The sequence below is a fragment of the Sorex fumeus genome, unplaced genomic scaffold, assembly GCF_029834395.1.
Source record: "Sorex fumeus unplaced genomic scaffold, SorFum_2.1 ptg000044l, whole genome shotgun sequence".
NCBI classification, from domain to species: domain Eukaryota; kingdom Metazoa; phylum Chordata; class Mammalia; order Eulipotyphla; family Soricidae; genus Sorex; species Sorex fumeus.
Genome location: NW_026606101.1, coordinates 51,807,505 through 51,829,793, shown reverse-complemented (window position 1 = coordinate 51,829,793; position 22,289 = coordinate 51,807,505). Strand labels below are relative to the sequence as shown.

General features: G+C 42.9%; 1 protein-coding gene across 1 annotated transcript; it reads right to left on the bottom strand.

The window, feature by feature from the left end:
- Positions 1-442: 442 nt before the first annotated feature.
- Positions 443-15,275, bottom strand: LOC130030601 (nmrA-like family domain-containing protein 1). The gene is made up of 5 exons (XM_056121933.1): positions 15,236-15,275; positions 7,676-7,914; positions 6,098-6,347; positions 2,220-2,410; positions 443-957 (listed from the first exon to the last, which is right to left on the bottom strand). The coding sequence occupies exons 1-5, from the start codon at positions 15,273-15,275 to the stop codon at positions 778-780; spliced, it is 900 nt and encodes a 299-aa protein (XP_055977908.1). The 3' UTR covers positions 443-777.
- Positions 15,276-22,289: the final 7,014 nt, after the last annotated feature.

Genomic DNA, 22,289 nt, shown 5'->3' with positions numbered 1-22,289 from the left:
TGTAACCCAAAAGGCAAAAAAAAAAAAAGTTCAGCAGGTAGGGTGTTTGCCTTGCACGAGGCCGACCGGGCCAATCCAGGTTCGATTCCTCCGCTCCTCTCGGAGAGCCCAGCAAGCTACCAAGAGTATCTTGCCCACACGGCAAAGCCTGGCAAGCTCCCCATGAGTATTCGATATGCCAAACACAGTAACAAGTGTCACAATGTTACTGGGTCCACTCGAGCAAATCGATAAACAACAGGAGGACAGTGACAGTGACAGTGACAGTGACAACGCATGTGCAAAACCCAGAGCTGCCCAGGGAAGATTCTGAGTGAGGATTCCAGATCGCTAATGCAGGAGAAAGCTGAGTAGCACCCCCAATTTTTTTTTTTGCTTTTTGAGTCACCAGCACCTGGTGACAAATGCCCGACCCACTGTACTATTGCTCTGAACCCACACCCCTTTTTTTGTCAGGACACCCAGAACCACAAGCTTCCCAGTGGCAGGGCTTTGGGAAGCAATTTGGCTGTTGTAGACGAGGAGCCACAAGAAGTGCTTAAGTTGGTGGCGCTTACTGAGCCAAGCAGACATCCTGTCTTCATCATTAGCTGGAAAGCTCCCTGTGACTCACACGGATTACCATGACCCATGAAGACTGCAGGTTTTCCCTCTAAATGGGAAAGTCACAGTGTTGCCAGATTTGCACCATAATACATCTGTTTTCTAGTGTAGACGCCAGGAGGTGAAGGGGCCCAGAACCAAGGAAGGTGGATGCAGTCAGGGCCTCTGTGGACACTAAATGCCCTGCAAGGCCCCCTGGTTCTCTTCAAGAAACTGGCTGAAGCTTCTGACGTTGGGGTTTAGGCAGTAGGTGAGTTTGACGTCACGATCTGGCCGCATTTGATAGAAACGACACATGTTGGCTATTTCCTTGGCTGCTGGAAACCCCAGCTTCTCGTAAGCTTCTGGGGAGATCTTTGAAGAACAAGAAAGAAGACAGGCAATGTTATAGCATCCAGTTTGATCGTTTGAAAATACATTACTCACGTTAATTACACACCCACAATCCTTTTGCCAGAGTCCCAAACTCAAGAGGCTTTAAAGTTTGTTTCACAAATAACTTCGCAACTGAAGTTTCATCTGAACATACATGAACATACATGGGCTTTAACTATCCCGTTTGCTGGAAATACATTTTTCTGCAGTGACATTGATGTGTTTGAATACATCCAGCTGAATGTATGTGTGGGCTGTTCCCTATACAACAATGAAAAGAGTCTGAAGAAGAATTGTTCTTTCCCCAAATGTTTAGGTAGGATGGATCTGGATCCCTCTATCTGCATCCCTCTATCTGATCAGCTTTCCCGCACAGTTCCTGGGGATATTAAATATAGAGACTAGAGCGCCACCTGGTGACTGACACGTCCTTCCCCAGGCAGGTAGAGGACCTAAGCATTTTCCTACTCAAATGAACCAGTTACTAAAAACAGCGTTAACTGTTTTATAGATCTGAATAAATAGACAAACCATATGGTCACCTGTCTCCAAGGCCCTAGAAACACTGGGGCAACAGGTATTTCTCCTGCGCTATGACCAATAATCCAAGACCAGGTATGTAACTGAGAGAGGTTTGAAGTTCTTGAGCCATCCAAAACACTTTCTACCTAGTTCTCTCTGGGAAGAGGCACAGACCAACACATACAGACACACACCCACATAGGCACACATACATACACCCACACCCACACAGGCACACATGCACACATGTTCGAGCGGGCACCATAACATCTCCATTGTGAGACTTGTTGGCATATTGAACACGTCACGGGGAGCTTGCCAGGCTTTGCCGTGAGGGCAGAATACTCTCGGTAGCTTTGCCGGGCTCTCCGAGAGGGGCGGAGAAATCAAACCCAGGTCGACTGCATGCAGGGAAAACGCCCTACCCGCTATGCTATCGTTCCAGCCCATAAAGGGAGAAAGAGGGGGAAAAGTTGTATCTTCAGATTCTAAGTCATTGACTTTAGCATGGCGATACTTTAAGCCAAAGAAATAAAGCTTGAAGGTAGATAGAATTCAAAGACTGAAGATAGATTTTTGGAACTGATATCTTCCTTAACTTCTGAGGGTCTAAGCTCAACCTTGCCTCAATCCACTGAAAATCTATCAGAACTGTATGTGCCTTGTGAACCAAGGTTGCCTCCATGATCACAGTTGCCCATGAAGGATGGAAAACTCACCTTTGCATCCCTGACTTCTTTCCCCAGACTCTTGGAGAAAAGGTCAGCATATTGCTGTACAGTCAGTGCTTCTGCACTGAGACCCACGGCCTTTCCAAGGAGCTTCTCTGGAAAACTAAAGATGCTGAGGACAGCTGCTCCAATGTCTGCAACAGAGATGCCATCCATCGGGGTGTCCCCCATAGGTAGTGCTAGATTAAGAAAAGATAAAAATATGAATTCCATCATGTTCTTGGTAGGTCCCACCAACCTTTATTAATCAACCACTTAAAAGGCAAGGGAACACGGTGAAAACACTTTCATATGATAACTGTCTATGCACAGCTATAAGACTGAGAGGCAGAAGAGATAGTATAGCAGGTAGGGCATTTGTCTTGCATATAGCTGACCTGGGTTCAATCCCTGTCACTCCATACAGTCCCCTAAGCACTACCAGGAGTAATTTCTGAGTGTAGAGCAAAGAGTAACCCCTGAGCACTATTGGATGTGGCCAAAAAACAAACTCCTTAAAAAAATTAAAAATAAGACTTTGTTAAAAAATAATAAAAGCCACAATAATTGATTTAAAAAGAAAATGAGGAGGGGACCAGAGGAATAGAATAGTGGGTAGGGCATTTACTTCGCACATCTCCGATCGAGATTTGATCCCCGGCACTCCTTATGTTCCCCAGAGCAAGCCAGGAGTAATTCCTGTGTGCAGAGTCAGGATAAAGACCTGGTGTGTGGCCCCAAAATTAAAAATTAATTAATTAATTATAAAAATAAAATAAAAAGAGGAAAGATATTTACAAAGCATCTGCTATGGGCAAGGTATGATGAATTATATCTTTATCCCCAACATGTTTGCTTAATTCCATACTCCTATGTCCAACTAGCTATTGAACATCCTTACTTGACTACTTAATGGACATTTTATACTCAGGGCCAGAGAGACAGCACAGTGAGTAGGGTATTTGCCTTGCACACGACTGAGCCAGGTTCAAACCCCACCACTCCATATGGTTCCCAGTACCTTCCCAGAGTGATCCCAGAGCTCAGAGCCAGGAGTGAGCCCTAAACACCGACAGACGTGGCCTCTCCCAAAAATTAATTAAGATTGATATTTTATACTCAATGTGCGCCAAACTAAATTTTTATGCCCTGACACATACTTCGCCCACCAACTTCCTTATCCCACTTTTCTGCAACTCTATCATTCCAGTTTAAATATAAAATCTTGGAGTCAGCCTTCCTTCACGCTTCTCTCATACCCTATATCCTATTTTTGGAAAAGTCCTAGTCATAGTTCAGAATATGCCAAATCTCTCCCTCTTCACTGCATCTACCTTTATCCAAGTCACCATGATGTTTTGTTTTGTGTTGTGTTGTATTTTAGTGAAGAAAAATAGTTTTATTTAAAATTTATTTAAATGAGGGGCTGGAGAGATAGCACAGCGGGTAGGGCATTTACCTTGCACGCGGCCTACCCGGGTTTGATTCCCAGCATCCCATATGGTCCCCTGAGCACCGCCAGGAGTAACTCCTGGGTGCAGAGCCAGGAGTAACCCCTGTGCATCGCCGGGTATGACCCAAAAAAGCAAAAAAAAATTATTTAAATGAGGCCAAAGGATAGTATAATGAGTGGCATGCTTGCCTTGCATGCAACTGACATGGGTTCAATCCCCAGCATCCCATATGGTCAGCTGAGCCCACCAGGAGTAATTCCTGTGTGCAGAACCAGGAGTAACCCATGAGCATCCCTGGGTATGGCCCAAGGAACAAAAATAAAAGTTTAGAGAAATGTGAGAGGCAAACGAGAGAGAGAGAGAGAGAGAGAGAGAGAGAGAGAGAGAGAGAGAGAGAGAGAAAAGAGAAGAGAGAAAGAGAGAGATGTTCAAGAGAGTACATGTAATTCATGAGAGGGCAAAAAGCACACTATGATGTTTGACTAGAATTATTGTTCTCCATATCCTTGCTCTCTCCATCCCCTATCACCTCTCTCTGCACAGGAATCAGAGGAGTTCTGTAAAACTAAAATCTGTTTATGTCATGTCTGCCCAGAGCCCTCCCAGGAATCTCAGAAGAAAAGTGAATGACTCCTGGAGGACTAGAACATCCCCCGACAGCCTCCAACCTTCTGTCAGCTCCAACCCTCCCCCTACCCCCACACATGCTCTGTTCCACCCACACTTCCCTTCTTCCCTGAACACTTTCCTCCTGAATATACACAAAAGACAAGACTCACTTCTTTGAATAGGTACTCAGATGTCAGCTTCTTAAAGAGCTTTATTAATCATCTTTTTCAATTTCACATTCAGTTACCACTAGGTCTTTATGGATACCTTGCCCTGCCCACATATCATCTCCAATGTATTGGAGTAATAATGCATCTGTTATTAAATTGTATTATAGCTATTATAATATAATTATCCATTATGTTTTATCTATTTCCTCCACTAGAGTAAAACTTCGTGATGGCAGTTTTGTCTTTGTTTGTTTCATTGGTTTGGGGGCCACACCCAGCAGTGCTCAGGGTTTACTCCTGGCTCTGTGCTTAGGACCAGTCCTGTGGGGCTTAGAGATCAAACCTAGGCCTTGTTGGCTGTTGGCTGCATGCAAGGCCTTACCCATTATACTACCTCTCCTGCACTTTTAGTTAGTCCATTTTTGATCCATTCATTGCGAATCCTCCTTAAGTGACTGGTACTTGGTGGGCTGCAAATATTTAATGAGTAGTAGAAGTGGGTTCAAACCCTCATCTGCCACTCCAGTGTGAGGAGCCTCTCCTAGATTCTAAGAATCCCAGAAGGCTGGGCCTGGAACCCAAATGGCCTCTTATGTTCTCATTGAGGAGAGTAGAGGGGGTTTTGTGTCACACCCAATGATATTCAGGGCTTAGACCTGCTCCATTAAGGATCACTCCTGGCAGTGCTGGGGGACCACATGTGGTGCTGGGGATTGAACTGTGGTTGGCCACAAGCAAGGTAAATGCCTTAACCCCTGCCCAACTCTGCTTTTTTTTTTTTTAAGTCTTTAAGCAAAAGGGCTGAAGCGATAGCATAGCGGGTAGGGCGTTTGCCTTGCACGTAGCCAACCCGGTTTCGATTCCTCTGTACCTCTTGGAGAGCCCTGCAAGCTACCGAGAGTATCCTACCCACATGGAAGAGCCTGGCAAGCTCCCTGTGGCATTTTTGATATGTCAAAAACAGTAACAACAAGTCTCATAATGGAGATGTTACTGGTGCCCACTCGAGCAAATCGATAAACAATGGGAGGACAGTGCTACAGTGCTAAGTCTTTAAGCAGAGCTCAGAATGTGTGGAACCGTTCCAGTAATACTCAGTCAACCAGGTAACCAGTTTAATGGTAAGCCTGGTATTGGGGTGCTACTTGGGTCCAGTGGGTGGCCTACACTCCCCTCCTCAAGGTTGGGCGCGAACTCTGTTCTTCCAAGTTCTGCTCCATACAACCAGAATGAGAATGGGTGGGCAGCAGGGAGACTTGAATCCGACCATGTTTATCCTACTCAAGAGGAGATTGTCTCCCTGTGCCTACCAAAAGTCAAATGGGTGAGTTCTCAAATGGGACTTGAAAGCTACCCTGTCCAATTTTCTTAAGAAACACAAGGAAACAGAGGCTCCACTGAGACCTGCTTCTCTAGGAAGGCTCAGCATGGAAGGCCTGGCAGTATATTACCCCGGCTCCAGGCCCACAGCCCAGTTCTCTGCTCTCTCTAGTGCAACTGGATCTGCTTCTGGCACTTCACACCGAGCCAAACACGTGGAAGACACTCAAAAGTCACGTGTCCACCGAAGAGAAAAGGGAAGGGGAAGGGGGAAGGGGGCGCCGGGCAGGAGACAGAGGGTGTCCGGTTAACTTGGACGCTAACTTCCACTTACCCAAGGTATAGTAGTCTCCATCAGAGGCCTTCACGGGCTTCCACAGAGTGAGAAAGTTCTCGAAATATGCTGACAATCGGACACTGGTCATGGGAACGCCAATGGACCAGAAATACTCTTCCACTTCTCCCTTCCCGTCGAAGTGCGGCACCTCCAGCTTGCCTCCACTTAGGCGCTTGACGTTCTCTAGGCCGCTGTATATCACGTGCTTCAGACGCAGGCGCTTGGCTGCATCCGCCACCATCTTTCCCTAAGGGGTTGACCACATTCTGTTTCGTTTTGGTTTCTGGGCCACTTCGTAGTGACGCTCAGGGCTTACTCCTACCTCAGGACTCACTTCTGGTGATGCTCAGGGGACCATCTGGGGTACTGGGGATCAAAGCCAAGTCAACCGTGTGTGGCAAACATTTGACAGGCTTTACCGTCTTTCCAGCCCCTCATTACGTTCTTATTCTATTCCACTGGGTTTGTATACAGACCAGGGGCAGACAGTGACTTCTTATCACCCCTTCTTTCCTTAATGTCCTCAGAGAAAGGATTCCTTGAGCACCCATGCCCGGCCCCTTCTTTCCTTAATGTCCTCAGGAAAAGAACTCCTTGAGCACCCATGCCCAGTGGATCTGGTGTGTAAGAAACCACCAGGGTAGGGGCTGGAGTGATAGCACAGTGGGTAGGGCGTTTGCCTTGCACGCAGCCAACCCACGTTCAAATCCCAGCATCCCATATGGTCCCCTGAGCACCACCAGGAGTAATTCCTGAGTGCAAAGCCAGGAGTAACCCCTGAGCACCACCAGGTGTGACCCAAAAAGCAAACAAACAAACAAATAAAAATAGAAGAAGAAGAAGAAGAAGAAGAAGAAGCAGAAGCAGCAGCAGCAGCAGCCACCACCAGGGTAGTGCACAGAGATTACATTCCCTTTTTCGGCAAACTTTTGAAAATTGTGATATATTTGCCAATTTCTTTCTTTTTTTCCTGTGTACCCATTACCAATTCACCTCCAAATTCTCTGCAAGAAGTATTAATATTCTTAATTCATTTTTGCTCTTCTCATTTCATCCTCAGAGTAACCCTAATGTGTAGGTTATTTTTATTATCACCCCAATACTGCCATCTGCAAACAAATGATGTCAAGAATCCAACAACTGACCCCAGTGTAAGGTCACTTATAAGTGTACAAAGGTTTTTGTTGTTGTTGTTGTTGTTAATTTGTTTGGGGGCCACACCTGGCCATGTTCAGGGACTACTTCTGGCTCAGCACTCAGAAATTATTCCGAGCAATGATCAGAGGACCATATAGTCCCTGATTGAACCTAGGTCAGTTGTGTGCAAGGCAAGTGTACTCACTGTATTTCTCCAGCCCCATAGTATTTCTCCAGCCCCATAATATTCAAAGTCTTGAAATTTACATGGAAGTTGCAAAATAGCATTGATTTCATAATCTAAGCCCCTCAGACAAGGATATCTACATTCTGTCAGCACCAAGAGGTATGGTGGAGTAAGGAAGAAGACCAGCCACCTGCCAAGGAGGGCAACTAGCCAGGGTGAATAAGAGGAAAGGGTTCAAAGGCGCATCCCACCTGACAGACTTCCTTCTCTTTGCTGTGATGTTCCCAGAAGTTTGTCACCACAAAGGCCCCATAGGCACCGCGCAAGGCAGCTTCCACAGATGCTTCATCATTCAGATCCCCTTGGACCACCTCGGCACCAAGGTTCTGGAGCGCCAGTGCCTTTGCGCTCGTCACATCCCGGGTCAGGGCTCTGACAGTGAAACTTTTACTCTCCAGGATGGCCCTGGCCACAGAACCACCCTGAGCACCTATAGAATTGGGAAAGAAAAGTACATAAGCAGGATGAGGCAGAATGGTCATGACAAGAAATTGAATAGAAACTCCTGTTTTTTCACAGCACAGCCTCTGAGGTAACCACAGACTATCCCCATGACTTGGGACAAGGGCTTTCAAATTAGGCATGTCAAAGCCCACTAGGAGATTCCTTTGCAGAAACCCTGGGGATGAAGGGGAGAGGCTGTGGGGCTCGGCTGCCAGGTCATCCCCCCTCCCCATCCCCCAGATTCTACTGGAAATTTCTAATATTTCCCGGTTATAGATTTGATTTTGATGTTCTTCACGCAACCATCTTTTCAAAGAGGTCCCTATTTATATTGGAGGTTAAAATTTTGCTTTAAATTTATTCAAGATCATGTGTGATATGATCACATCTTGCCTAAAGTGGGCATTCTGTAAATATTTGCAGAATGCCCTGGAGTTCATGACACATGCGGAGTTACTGACATCTGGGGCTTCTTCGTAAGGTCGCCAGTCCAGGATGAAAGGGAGAGAAAGTCCACGCTTGCCTCTCCAGCCCTGCTTAGCGCCCTGGGAAGCTCGCTTGTCTGGACTCCGTCTATGGCCTCTCTTATTCTCAGGTTGAATCGGGCACCAGCAGAAGAAGCCCTCTTCAGAATGTTACTTGCCTCAAGTTTTGATCATTAGTATTTTCTACCCTTTGCTCCTTCTTCTGTTGCTTAGTTATCCCTCATGTCACTTTTCCCCCAGTTCATCTTTGTGAGATTTTCTGTGAGCGCCAAGTTGATACACCACTGATTATAGGGCTTGTCATTAAATGAGCTCTGCTTTTGTACACAAAACTTCAGCCAAACACTTAGGAAAATAGAAAGTATGAACAGATAGCCAGAAGTCACCAGATGTTTGACGGAAGCCTCCAATGTGAAAACCAAAATCAAAACCAACCAGCCAAGAAAAGGAAACAGCAACAATACAGGGAACAGAAGACAAAATTAAAAGAATGACTAGCCTCGGAGAATAATTGTATACAGAATAATACATCTGCTTACTATTCCAATAAAAAGAGGGAGAAAGTCAGAAGATAGAAAAAAAGAGCATTCAAAAAACATAAAAGAGGTCTCAAATTTAAAAAAAAATTACAGCAGACATAAATTCTCATTAGTAAAAGAACGCTCCCAGAATCAGAATTAATATATAAGATAAAAAGATATTGAAGAGAAAAAAATCAGGAAGATTCAGAATGAAAGACTAGCAGAAAAAAAAAGCGGTACTAAGAAAAAGAAAATATTCTGGATTTTAAGAATTCTGAATTTACTAACAGCCATTTGAATTGGTAGACCAGGCAAAGCAGAGTGCTCCCCCAAAGGTGGTGGGTTTCATACCATCGATTGAAGGTTTGATAAAACAAAAAGACTGACCCTTCCAAGAAGAAAGAACTCCTCTCTATCTAATTGTCTTGGTACTAGAACATTGACTTTTTTTCTGCCTTTTAAGTTAAACTGATCCTCTGGCTCATCGTTGGCCTTGTGCCTGGCAGCCTTCAGACTAGAACATAACCAGCAGCTTTCCTGGTTCCCAAACTTTCTAACCCAGACTGGAGCTCCACCATCTACTCTCCTGAGTCCTGGAAACAGCAAAGTTTTCCAACTGCCAGTCTTCAGACTTCTCAGCCTCCATAACTGTGTAAGTCAATACCTTATAATAACCCTCTTGAAAATATATATATTCTACTTCTCATTGCCTCTGTCTCTCTGGAGAACCCATGTTAATACATGTGGGCATAGAATAAGATTTTCATACTTTTCTTGTTTAGATATTGTATTTGTTGGTCTTAAAAGACCATGAAAAGATACTTTCTACAAAATAATGTTCTAGAGATGAATACATTTCAAACTTTTTTCATGAGCATTTTTTGTCTTTCAGTCATGAGTCAATTCTTAGCAAATATTGGGCGTTGATGTTGGCACTTTACTTTATCTCAATTCTCATAATAACCCTTTAAAACTTCTTTTGCTAAATCAACATGAGATAAACAGTTAGAAATCTGTTCATGATTGGGTTTCAGTCATATAATGTTCCAACATCCGTCCCTTCACCAGAGTACATTTCTCACCACCAATGTTCCCAACTTCCATTGTTCTTGCCCTTACCCCCAGTCTGCCTCTATGGTAGACACTTTTCTTCTCTCTCTCTCTTTCTCTCTCTCTCTCTCTCTCTCTCTCTCTCTCTCTCTCTCTCTCTCTTTCCTTTTGGTCATTATGGTTTTGTGATTGGTGGGACAGATACTGTAAGGTTATCATGTATATCACTTTACCTACTTCAGCACTTAATTCTTTTTTTTTAATCAATTATTTTTTAAAAACGTTGTTATTTTTTAAATTTTTTATTTTATAAAGTAGTTCACAATATTTGATTACATTTAATATTTAAATACCAATCCCACCACGATTACACCTTCCCATCACCATATTCTGAGTGTTTTCATCCCGAACCCCAATCCCTGCCCCAAAGCAGAACTGAAAAAATGTATTTTGCATTGTTTATTATGAAAAAGAGCTGAAAATGGTACAAAAGAGTATCCTTAGAGGAAAGAGTGTGAAGATTGTTGTATTTCACCGAGGGACCGTTAAGCACTTCTATAAGAGACCACTAACATGTTGTTAAAGGTTGATCCTTGTGTGCTTTTTTTACAGCACTCAATTCTTATCCAGAGTGATCATCTTTAACTGTCATTGTCATAGTGGTCTCTTCTCTATACTCATAATAATCCTTTATTTGCACTTGATTCTCTAATTTATAAACAAGGACCCAAGACTCAGAAAACATAAGTAATTTTAAGGCAACACAACTACTACATGTCAGAATATACTGATTTAAGATCAGTATCATACTTGGCTGCTGATCAGAAGCCCCATTATCTTTCCTCTTAAGCAATCTGACTTAGATGACCTTAGACAAATTTGTCCCCCGTCTGTAATACAGAGCTTGTAATCAAGCCTCCTCCCTTGAGGAAATAATGTGTATAAAGCAAGTAGAGCTGTGTCTGGCATCCCACAGAAACTCTTATGAACCCAGCTTGCCCCACAGATTTGAACAGAGACCGTGGTTAGGAATGTGCATAGAACAGATTGCCTAAGCCTGTACCAGTGCTTGGGGAACTTCCAGCCTTCTAGGAAATCAGCAACAGTAATAGTGTTACGGATAATCTGGCTAATTTCAGGTTCTTTTGGGTGGACTAAGAATAACATACCAATCCCCAGATGTCTTCAGCGTTACAACTCTATTTACAGCACATATAGGTGTATCTCAGCGAGATGATTTTTTAATGGGATCAGCAACAATAGTAGTTGTTCCCCAACCACAACTGCAGCCCCTTGTATACTGATTGATCTAAGCTTTTCTGTATTACTGTATCCCTCCCCCTTACATAGCAAGTAACCAATCAGTATCAGCTGATTGGTTACTTGCTATGTAAATCAGGGCTTGTGAGACTACCGATATAGCACACTGTCAATATATCACATATGTAAATGAGGTCCCAACCAGAGTCCTTGATTATCTGGTCCCTCCCTCCTTTCTTTCTGCTAACAATAGACACTGTACGAATACCAACATTCCAAGCCTTACACCAGGTTGCCCAATAAATTACATGATGTACAGTTAATTTTGAATTTCAAATTAAGAGTCAACACATATTAGTATAAGTATGTTCTATTCAGTAATTGAAATATCTAAAAAATTATTCATTGCCAGAAACTCAAATTAAACTAGGTGTTTTGTATATAAATACTAAACCTGGCAACCAAACGTTAAACATACTGGTAAGTCAAGATTACATAATAGGAATCAGAACTGGGCCCACACCCTTGACTAGCTAGAAATCAACTTTCCTCCACTCTGACACATCTAATCAATTCCTTTTGGAGCTACTCCCAAGGTTCATATTCAGCTGCTGGCTTTGGATGTGTTAGTAGCAATTTCAGTTTAATGAGACTCAAACTGAGCTCCTAACCTTCCTCTGCCTTCTCCCCTCACTATGTTGTCCATTTCAGGGAATCAAAATTTTCTTGTTAGGTTGTTCAAATTGCAACACCTGGAAGTTATTTTTCGGTTCTCTTTTTTTCCACCTCTGATATATGTTTTTTCCACGAACCCTGTCAGTTCTCTTTCCACAACTCCAAAATCTGACCACTCCCCACCACCTTTACTGCTGCCACCTGGTCCAAGCCACTGTCGTCTTGCCTAAATTACAGCAAAAACAGCCTCCTGACAGGTCTCTCTGCTTCAGCCCCTGCCCCCAACAGGCCCCTCAAAAAACAGAAGCTAAAATGACCCTTGGACACAATCCTATCATATCACTTCTACACTCAAAGCTCTAAGAGTTTCTTATCAGTTTCCGGAAAATATTTTCTGTCACCCTAATGCCTTACCCAGTAATGCCTCGTCCTGCTATCTTTTCTTCCCTTTCCTTTTTTTTTTTTCTTTTGGGTCACACCCGGCTTTGCACAGGGTTACTCTTGGCTCATGCACTCAGGAATTACTCCTGGCAGTGCTCGGGGGACCATATGGAATGCTGGAAATCGAACCCAGGTCGGCCTCGTGCAAGGGAAACACCCTACCCACTGTGCTATCGATCCAGCCCCTCCCTTTCTTTTTAAAGTCAGTTTTGTTTGTTTGGTTTTTTTTTTTTTTTGGAAATAAAATAAAAAAATTTTTTTCTTTATTTTTTATATTAGTGAAACACCATGAGGTACAGTTGTAGACTTACAAACTTTCATGCTTGGGTTTCAGTACCCATCCCTCTACCAGTGCCCATTCTACACCACCAATGATCCCAGTAGCCCTCCCACCCCCACACCCATCCCCCCAACCCACCCCACCTCTGTGGCAGGGCATTCCCTTTTGCTCACTCTTTTTTTTAGGGTGTTGTAGTTTGCAATAGAGGTTTTGAGTGGCCATCGTGTTCGGTTTATAGTCTACTTTCAGCACATATCTTGCATCTCGAGCAAGTCCTCCAAACATTCTTTAGTTAGTGTTCCCTTCCCTATCTGAACTGCCTTTTCCCCCAGCATGTGAGGTCGACTTTCAAGCCCTGGAGCAGACCTCCTGGCACTTATCTCAATTATTTTTGGATGGGCAACTCCCATTCTGTTACTTTATATTCCCCAGATGAGTGCAGTCTTTCTATGTCTGTCCCTCTCTTTCTGGCTCATTTCGCTTAGCATGATACTTCCCATGTAGAACCACTTGTATGTAAATTTCATGACTTCATCTTTTCTAACAACTGTGTAGTATTCCATTGTGTAGATGTACCAAAGTTTCTTTAACCAGTCATCTGTTCTCAGGACTCAGGTTTTTTCCAAATTTTGGCTATTGTGAACAGTGCAGCAATAAACATAGAAGTGCAGATGTCATTTCGACTGTACTTTTTTGCCTCTCCGGGATAAATTCCCAGGAGTGGTATTGCTGGGTCAAATGGAGCTCAATTCTAATTTTTTGAGAATTGTCCATAATGAGAGAGAAGAAAATGACATGAAAAAAAAATCCCGTTCACAATTGTGCCCCAGAAAATCAAGTACCTAGGAATCAGCTTAACTAAGGAAGTAAAAGACCTATACAAAGAAAACTACAAAACACTACTTCAGGAAATAAAGTCAGTTTTATACCTAACTTGGTTTTTGAGAATCTGTTTCTCTTTTTCCATGCATTAGTCTTTGCCTCCCTTCAGAAAAAACAAAATTCCTAGTCCTCATAGAGCTCATGTTCTCTTTTGGCCAGGGGTAGCAGAGAGGAATCCTGGAACAGTGGAATGGAATAGAGTTGTGATTTTCTATAATGCACAGGCCTGGGTTAGGGACCGTGTCTGAGGAGCACAGCATGAGGTGAAGAGAAGAGTCTGAGAAAGAGTTGGCAGGCCATGAGCTACTCTCTGCGTTTTACTTAGAGTGAGATGGAGAGAAAAGTGGGTGTTGGAGGGTTTGAGTGGAACAGAGAAAGGATCTCCCAGTTTCAAGTGGACCCCTAGGAGACAGACATGAGAATAGACTAAAAGGGAATGATCTGATTTGACCACCATGTTGCAAAGATGAATCTGGCGGTTGGAAAGCAGATTGGAAGGAAAATTGTAAGAGTAGGGGCTGGAGTGATAGCACAGTGGACAGGGCGTTTGCCTTGCATGTGGCCAACCCAGGTTCAATTCTCAGCATCCCATATGGTCCTCTGAGCACCGTCAGGGGTAATTCCTGAGTGCAGAGCGAGGAATAAGCCCTGTACATTTCCAGGTGTGACCCAAAAAGAAAAAAAAAGATTGTAAGAGTAGAAGCAGGAGCGCCTGTCAGCAGGTCTGGACAGGTGAAGTGCACACTTTGCTTGCGGGAGACCGAAATTCTATATTACATAGTCACCTGCAGTATTGCAGTATAAGCACTGTGTTAGAAGTAGCCTCGGAGTACTGCCGGGTACAGGTTTCCCCCTCCCCCAAATAATAAGACATATAGACAACTGGCCAGGTGAGAGAGAAGTCTTCAGTACATTCTGAACACCTTTTACTCAGACCCATTTTTCTTTCTGTTTGCTTTCTGTTTGGGGAGTGGGGGGTAGCACCCCCATCAATGCTGAGGATGTACGCCTAGGTCTACATTCAGGGATCACTCCTGGTGGAGCCCAGGGAACCATAAGTGATGCTAGGGATAGAACCCCAGTTGGTCGCGTGTAAGGCAAACTCCCTACCCACTGTACTGTAGCTCTGGCCCAGAATCATTTTCAAAATTGCTGGAGTCTTGGTCAGGCCTGTGAATCAATTGGGTGCCTTTCGCACTTGCTCCTTTTGCTTGTTAGAAAGTGAGTGGAGGGGCTGGAGCGATAGCACAGCAGTAGGGCGTTTGCCTTGCATGCGACCGACCTGGGTTCGATTCCCAGCATCCCATATGGTCCCCTGAGCACCGCCAGGAGTAATTCCTGAGTGCAAAGCCAGGAGTAGCCCCTGAGTATTGCTGGGTTACCCAAAAAGAAAAAAAGAAAAAGAAAGAAAGTGAGTGAAGATAAGCCGCCAAAGTACAGCCTACATTAATATGAGATTTATACCAACAAGTCAGCACATGACCCAGAAAGAGAGAACAGTGTCCATTGTCCTTGTCTTCATGAGATGATCTGATGGAAGTCAGACCACATTGCCACTGACCACATCTGAACTTAAGCAATGGAATAGACACTTTTCTTAATTTCCTCCAAAGGGTTTTTTTGTTCAGCCCACACTTGCAGGCTCTGAAGTTAAGAACAGAAAGACAGGAAAGTTAGCAGACAATATGCAGTTAAAAGCAAAATGCTTTTTACCTGTTGCTCCGAACACTGCAATTACCCTCTTGCTTGTCATGTTAGCGAACAAAGGTGAATGGAGTAGCAGAAAGTTTCTCAAAACAACAGCAGCAGCTCAATGAATCGGAGTTTTTCCCTTGGCGTGAGAAATATAAGCCAAATCACATTACCACACCTTTTATTTTGCCCCTCCCATGTAAAGTTTCTGTTATTATAATCAGCTAGCTTACTCACCCTGACATTGCAATTTTCTGAAGGAGATTATTGATTCACTCGTTTGTTCAGAAAATGTATGGATTGCCTCAGTATCTACTGAGCTAGAGTTTTTGTGACCTTGATTTTGCAAAGGGGATAAAAAGTACATTACTTTACTTGTACAAGAGTAAAGTACAAGTAATGTACAAGAGTAAAGCATGCTAAGTCTGTGGAAAACAATGTTGAGGCTTCTTAAACAATTAAAGCTTAGGAGAGAAAAAAACTGGAGCGATAGTATAGTAGGCAAGCTTTGTATGAGGATAACCCAAGTTCAATTCCTGACATCTCATATGATTCTCTGAGCACTACCAAGAGTGACTCCTGAGTACAGAACTAGGAGCAACACCGGGTGTGACCAAAAATAAGATTTTTTTAAAAAATTAGAACTACCAGCAATCTGACCCAGGATTCTACCCCAAGAATGTAAAAACATTAATTTAAAAAGATACATGCACGACTATGTCTATTTCACCACTATTTACAATAATCAAGATCTGAAAACAACCCAATGCCCCATGATAGATGAGTAGATAAAGAAGTTGTAGTACACACTCAGGAGAATGCTACTCATCTAGTTTAAAAAAGTTTTTAAAAGAAGAAGGAAAAAAAAACAACCATGAACTCCAACCATTTGAATGGAAGTAGACCATGCAGAAAAGGCTAAAAAGTAGTATTCTGCTCACACTTATGCAGACTGACTGAACACAGACTTGTTTTGTTCCTGAAAAAAACACCCCCTGCCGTGAAAAACATCCGCATCCATTTAGCTTGGAAAACTCAGGGGTCTTAGACAAGCAAAAAAGAAACAAGGTTTACTATGAAGCCTGTACTGAGTTGACAACACCCTGCACTGTAGGCCAAGGGATGCCCACAGTCCCCAGCCCATGTACCCTGCAGTCTTGCCCACTGCCCTGTGACAGTGTTCTCCATCAATCTATTCCTTACTTACCTCTAAGTTAGCCAGTGGTACATTCCTTCGTTCCTTGTAAGCACCACTCAGCCGGCTCCAGTGGATGACATGCTAAGTGAAATAAGTCAGAGAGAGAAGGATGCCAGAGAGAGAAAGATGCCATCTCAAACACCAGTTGACCTTAGGCATATGAGATGTATAAAGAAACAAAGCAGAAGCATTGGAATGCCCTTGTAAACAAGTTCATGAACTCTGACAAGAGAACCGAGATTACCATGGGGAATATGCTAAGGATTATGAAAATTGTTGTATCTGATCACAGAGTTGTTAAGTCCTAGGTGGTATAGAACAGCTAACTCAGGGCCTAATGCAAACAACGTAGCAAGAACTTTGAGCTATGTTCCCTTCACTCTTTTACTACAACATAGCTCATTAATATGCACATTCTAAGAGTTCACGGAGGAAAAATCAAAAGCCTATAAGAAGATAGCAATAATTTTCCTAGAAGCCCAAATTTGGAAGTAATTCAATGTTTATCAGGAGTGGAAGGGATGAAGTGTGTGGCATATGAACGCACAGTACATACCACATAGCCACAAGAAAAATAACTATAGAAAAATATGCAACATCCTGAAAAAAGTTTATAAATTAAATGTTAAAGGACCAAATAAGTACTACAGGAAAGAAGGCACTTGTCATACCCCGGTTTCAGAACCAACACTTGTTACTGTTCCTCAAGCATCTCCCTTAGCACAGAATCATGAGAAGCCCTGAGCACCATCAGTGTAATTCAATCTGTCTCACACCCCAAAATAAAATTAAACAAAAGAGTAAAGGAATGCCCAGCATAGTATTTAAATTCAAAGGTAGAACAAATGATTATGGTGATAGACATCAGAATGGGGGTTACATGGGGAGGATGTGTGGAAGGAGGTTGAGGCTGAAAGGACTTCAACCTTCAACTAGGCCAGTAATGCTTTATATCTTTCTTTCTTTCTTTGTTTGTTTTTGCTTTTGGGGTCACACCCGGCTATGCTTACTCCTAGCTCATGCACTCAGGAATCACTCCTGGCGGTGCTCGGGGGACCATATGGGATGCTGGGAATCGAACCAGGGTCAGCTGCATGCAAGGCAAATGCCCTACCCACTGTACTATTGCTCCAGCCCCTAATAATGCTTTATATCTTGATGTTGACCATATACATAATTTCATTTTGTGAAAACATATCTGCTAATTCTGCAAAATGTGACCCACTACTAAGATTGTGATTTGGTTTTGGAGGTAGCACTGTAGCACTGTCCTCCTGTTGTTCATCGATTTGGTCGAGCGGGCACCACTAATGTCTCCATTGTGAGACTTGTTATTACTGTTTTTGGCATCTCGAATGTGCCACGAGGAGCTTGCCAGGCTCTGCCTTGTGGGCGGGATACTCTTGGTAGCTTGCCAGGCTCTCCGAGATGGGCAGAGGAATCGAACCCGGGTGGGCTGCGCACAAGGCAAACGCCCTTCCCTTCTATGCTATCGCTCTGGCCCTTTGGTGGTAGCTTGTTCTAAAATCTAAAGTGTGTGTAGAAAACAGATATTTGATGATAAAATTGTGCAGTGTATGTTCTGTGTGGAATTGGGAGGAAAACCCAGATTCAGTGACTTACAATGCCAAAAACAAAAACAAATCCAAAATCATGCAACCGCTATTGCGGCCACACAACATTATATGATTCTCATAACCAGCTATAGAAAACAAAGTATTTCACAATGCCCTGTCAGCAATTCTGATTGTTGGGGGGGGGGGAATATTCTAAACAATAATGGTGCATCTTTTGTCGAAATGATGAATGTAATCAATGTAGAGAAGAGTTAAGTAGAAATCATCTGCCTCACAGGCATTGGGAGGGTTGGGGGGGTTCTTGGTGGTGAAAAATGAGTACTGTTGAAGGGAAAGGTGTCTGATCATTGTATGACTGAGAGTTAAACCTGAAAGCTTTGTAGCTTTTCCCACAGTGATTCAATAAATAAATATAAGAAGAAAAAGAATAAATAAGATTATGAAAAAAAAGTAAGGTGGAGTTCATGCCCAATTCAATCAGCTAATCAGTGGCTGAATAAATAGCAGTACTCCTACATTAAAAAAAAAAATGAGCAAGTCACAAGCCATTGTTCAAATAAAGGCACGTAACTAGCCATTGTTCAAATAACAGTGGTGCTATTTCTCTTTTGTGGTCTTTCAGACTTTTGTTGCCCTAAAATTATGTTAGAACCTGTTTTCCATTTGGTATTTCTGGACAGAGTTATTGCTAGTTTAAACAGTTTCAAAATAAAATTCTGTATTACACCTGTTCTACCTGTTCTACCCCGACTAAATCTTTGAGGAGATGCAGGCCAAGTAGCTAAAATTCATGGACTCCTAGGTCCCATGGCTGAAAACCCCAGCAGGCTCTTTGGAGGCAGGGTGCACCCACACCCCACTGCTACAGCCATGTCAAGGGCTCAGCTCCAGTGCTTTAAGAATATTCTCTGCTGATGGGACTGGAGCAATAGTACAGCAGGTAGGGTGTTTGCCTTACACGCAGCTTACCCGGGTTCGATTTCCAGCATCCCATATGGTGCCCCCGAGTCCCACCAGGAGTAATTCCTGAGTGCATGAGCCAGGACTAACCCCTGTGCATCGCTGGGTATGACCCCCCCCCCCCCCAAAAAAAGAATATTCTCTGCAGAGATGCCAAACTACAAATAATTCTAGGTACCCTGGTGCCCGGCTTAGAATTCACCCTGGTACCCAAACTAGAATTCACCCTGGTGCCCAGCCTAGAATTCTAGGGTCTGCTTGGAGTTGGGTGGGCAGCCTTCCCTCCACTCGCTGTCCTCAGGATGCCCGAGCAGCCACTCCTACCTCCTCACAGCCTTTGTTCACTATGTCAAGTCACTGGTCCACACCATAGATCCTGAAGTCTCTGGACTTCCTAATTCCTCAATACTGAAATTCCAGTAGGAGCACATCAAATTAGATGGGAAAATAACCTAGGAGCCAGCCAAACTCAACCAACAAAAATATAAGGCTTAACTAGCAACAAATGGTTTAGTAAATCCTTAGACAAGGACTTTAATAACCCTGTGATTGGATTCAAGAATTTTCATATAAAAATTGATGTTTTTAATACTTATTGATTTTCATATTGGAACCTTGTTATCTAATCAATTTCAACTCTAGAATTGTATCAACAATTTTGGCTTTTGTCTACATAAAGTAAGTTTTTAAAAAATGTTAATTCTATATTACAGAAAAATATATCTGCTGTACAACTAATGTATGTGCAATTTTCTACACACTTCTTTTACTTCATTGGAAACTTTACTTTAAAAGTAATATTTAAGGGCTGGAACAGTAGCACAGCGGGTAGGGTGTTTGCCTTGCACGCAGCCAACCTAGGTTCGATTCCCAGCATCCCATATGGTCCCCCGAGCACCGCCAGAAGTAATTCTTGAGTGCGTGAACCAGGAGTGACTCCTGTGCATCGCCAGGTGTGACCCAAAAAGCAAAAAAATAAAATAAAATAAAAGTAACCTTTAATACAAAGCACTTGTTGAACTCTATAAGAAGAAAACATCTAACCCCATCAAAAAATGGGGTGATGAAATGAACAGAAACTTTCCCAAAGAAGAAATCCTAATGGCTAAAAGGCACATGAGAAAATGCTCTACATCACTAATCATCAGGGAGATGCAGATCAAAACAACAATGAGATATCAACTCACACCACAGAGACTGGCCCACATCCAAAATAACAAAAGCAACCAGTGTTGGCATGGATGTGGTGAGAAAGGGACTCTCCTTCACTGATGGTGGGAATGCCGACTGGTTCAGCCCTTTTGGAAAACAGTATGGACGATTCTCAAAAAATTAGAAATTGAGCTCCCATTTGACCCAGCAATACCACTCCTGGGAATGTATCCCGGAGAGGCAAAAAAGTAAAGTCGAGGGGCTGGAGTGATAGCACAGCAGGTAGGGCATTTGCCTTGCACGCGGCCAGCCTGGGTTTGATTCCCCGCAACCCATATGGTCCCCTGAGCACCGCCAGGAGTGATCCCTGAGTGCAAAGCCAGGAATAATCCCTGTGCATCGCTGGGTGTGACCCAAAAAGCCAAAAAAAAAAGTAAAGTCGAAATAACATCTGCACCTCTATGTTCATTGCTGCACTATTCACAATAGCCAAAATCTGGAAAAAACCCAAGTGCCCGAGAACAGATGACTGGTTAAAGAAACTTTGGTATATCTACACAATGGAGTACTATGTAGCTGTTAGAAAAGATGAAGTCAATAGACCAAACATGATTGCCACCTATTGCCTCTTTTGCAAACCACAACACCCAATAGGAGAGAGAGAACAAAAGGAAATGCCCTGCCACAGAGGCAGGGTGGGATGGGGGAAATGGGGGGGTGGGAGGGATACTGGGATCCATGGTGGTGGGAAATGGGCACTGGTGGAGAGATGGGTATTTGATCATTGTATAATTGAAGCCCAAGCACAAAAAATTTTAAGTCTACAACTGTACCTAATGGTGTCTCACTAATAAAAAGTTAAAAAAGAAGAAGAAGAAAAAAGAAAAGATGAAGTCATAAAATTTACATACAAGTGGTACTACAAGTGTAAAGTATCATGCTAAATGAAATGAGTCAGAAAGAGAGGGACAGACATAGAAAGATTGCATTCATCTGGGGAATATAAAGTAACAAATTGGGAGACTAACACTCAAGAATAGCCAAGATAAGTACCAGGAAGTTCATTCCATGGCTCGGAGGCCAGCCGCACATGCTGGGGGAGAAGGCAGCTCAGATAGAGATAGGAGTACAAAATAAAGGGTGTTGGGAGGATCCTCCCAGGATGAGAGATGCGTGCTGAAAGTAGACTGTAGACCAAACATGATTGCCACTCAATGCCTCTTTTGCAAACCACAGCACCCAAAAGTAGAGAGAGAACAGAAGGGAATGCCCTGCCACAGGGGTGGGGTGGGATGGGGGGTATGGGGGGTGAGAGGAATTCCGGGAGCATTGGAGGTGGGGAATGGGCACTGGTGGAGGGAATGGGTGCTCAATCATTGTATAACTGAAACTCAAGCACAAAAAATTGTAAGTCTACAACTGTACCTCATGGTGTTTCACTAATAAAACTAAATAAATAAATAATTCATTAATTAATTAAAAAATAAATAAAAGTAATCTTTAAGAGGGACCAGAGCGATAATAAAGCAGATAGAACTTTTGCCTTGCATATAACTGACCCAGATTTGATTCCCAGCATTCCACTTGGGGCCCTGTCCACCATCAAGAGTAATTCCTGAATACAAAACCAGGAGTCACCCCTGAATATAGCCAGGAGTACCCCACCCTCAAAAGTAATATTTAAGATAGGACAATGTAAGATGTCTTAATGACCAAATAATAAAAGCTAAAATGGACAGGTACCAACCTATAAAAGTTGCATTGGATTTAAAAAAAATTTACAGCTTTTTAATTAGGATAATTCTTGTCAGGGCAAGTCACAACGCATTAAAAACACTATATGCTTACTGGAACTCATGTGCTATGATGCAATGTTATCGCAGTTTTTTAAGTTATTTTTTTAAAAGACTAAATGTTCATGGGAATAAGAACTGATAGCTTTCTCTTTGTAATTTAAAATCATTTTAAGATGATGATAAACTGTTTATTGGGGCTCCTTTGATGAAAAGAGTATGCTGTTTTAGATTCAACCAGTGAAGAAAATGAGAAAGATTCTCTGCTTCTAATATTCAGCTATGTACCTCACTCTTACTCGCAAGAATTTAACTAAACAGACTTAACTTTCAATCAGAAAAGTCAGGATTAAAACTATGGAGAACAGTTTTGTTTTTTGCTTTTTTATTTTTCA

Coding starts and splice junctions, on each gene's coding strand:
- LOC130030601 (XM_056121933.1), bottom strand. CDS start 15,275: ATGACAAGCAAGAGGGTAATTGCAGTGTTCGGAGCAACAG. Junction 7,915..15,235: donor TGCAGTGTTCGGAGCAACAG/GTAAAAAGCATT, acceptor CCAATTCTATAG/GTGCTCAGGGTGGTTCTGTG. Junction 2,411..6,097: donor TGGAGACTACTATACCTTGG/GTAAGTGGAAGT, acceptor TTCTTAATCTAG/CACTACCTATGGGGGACACC.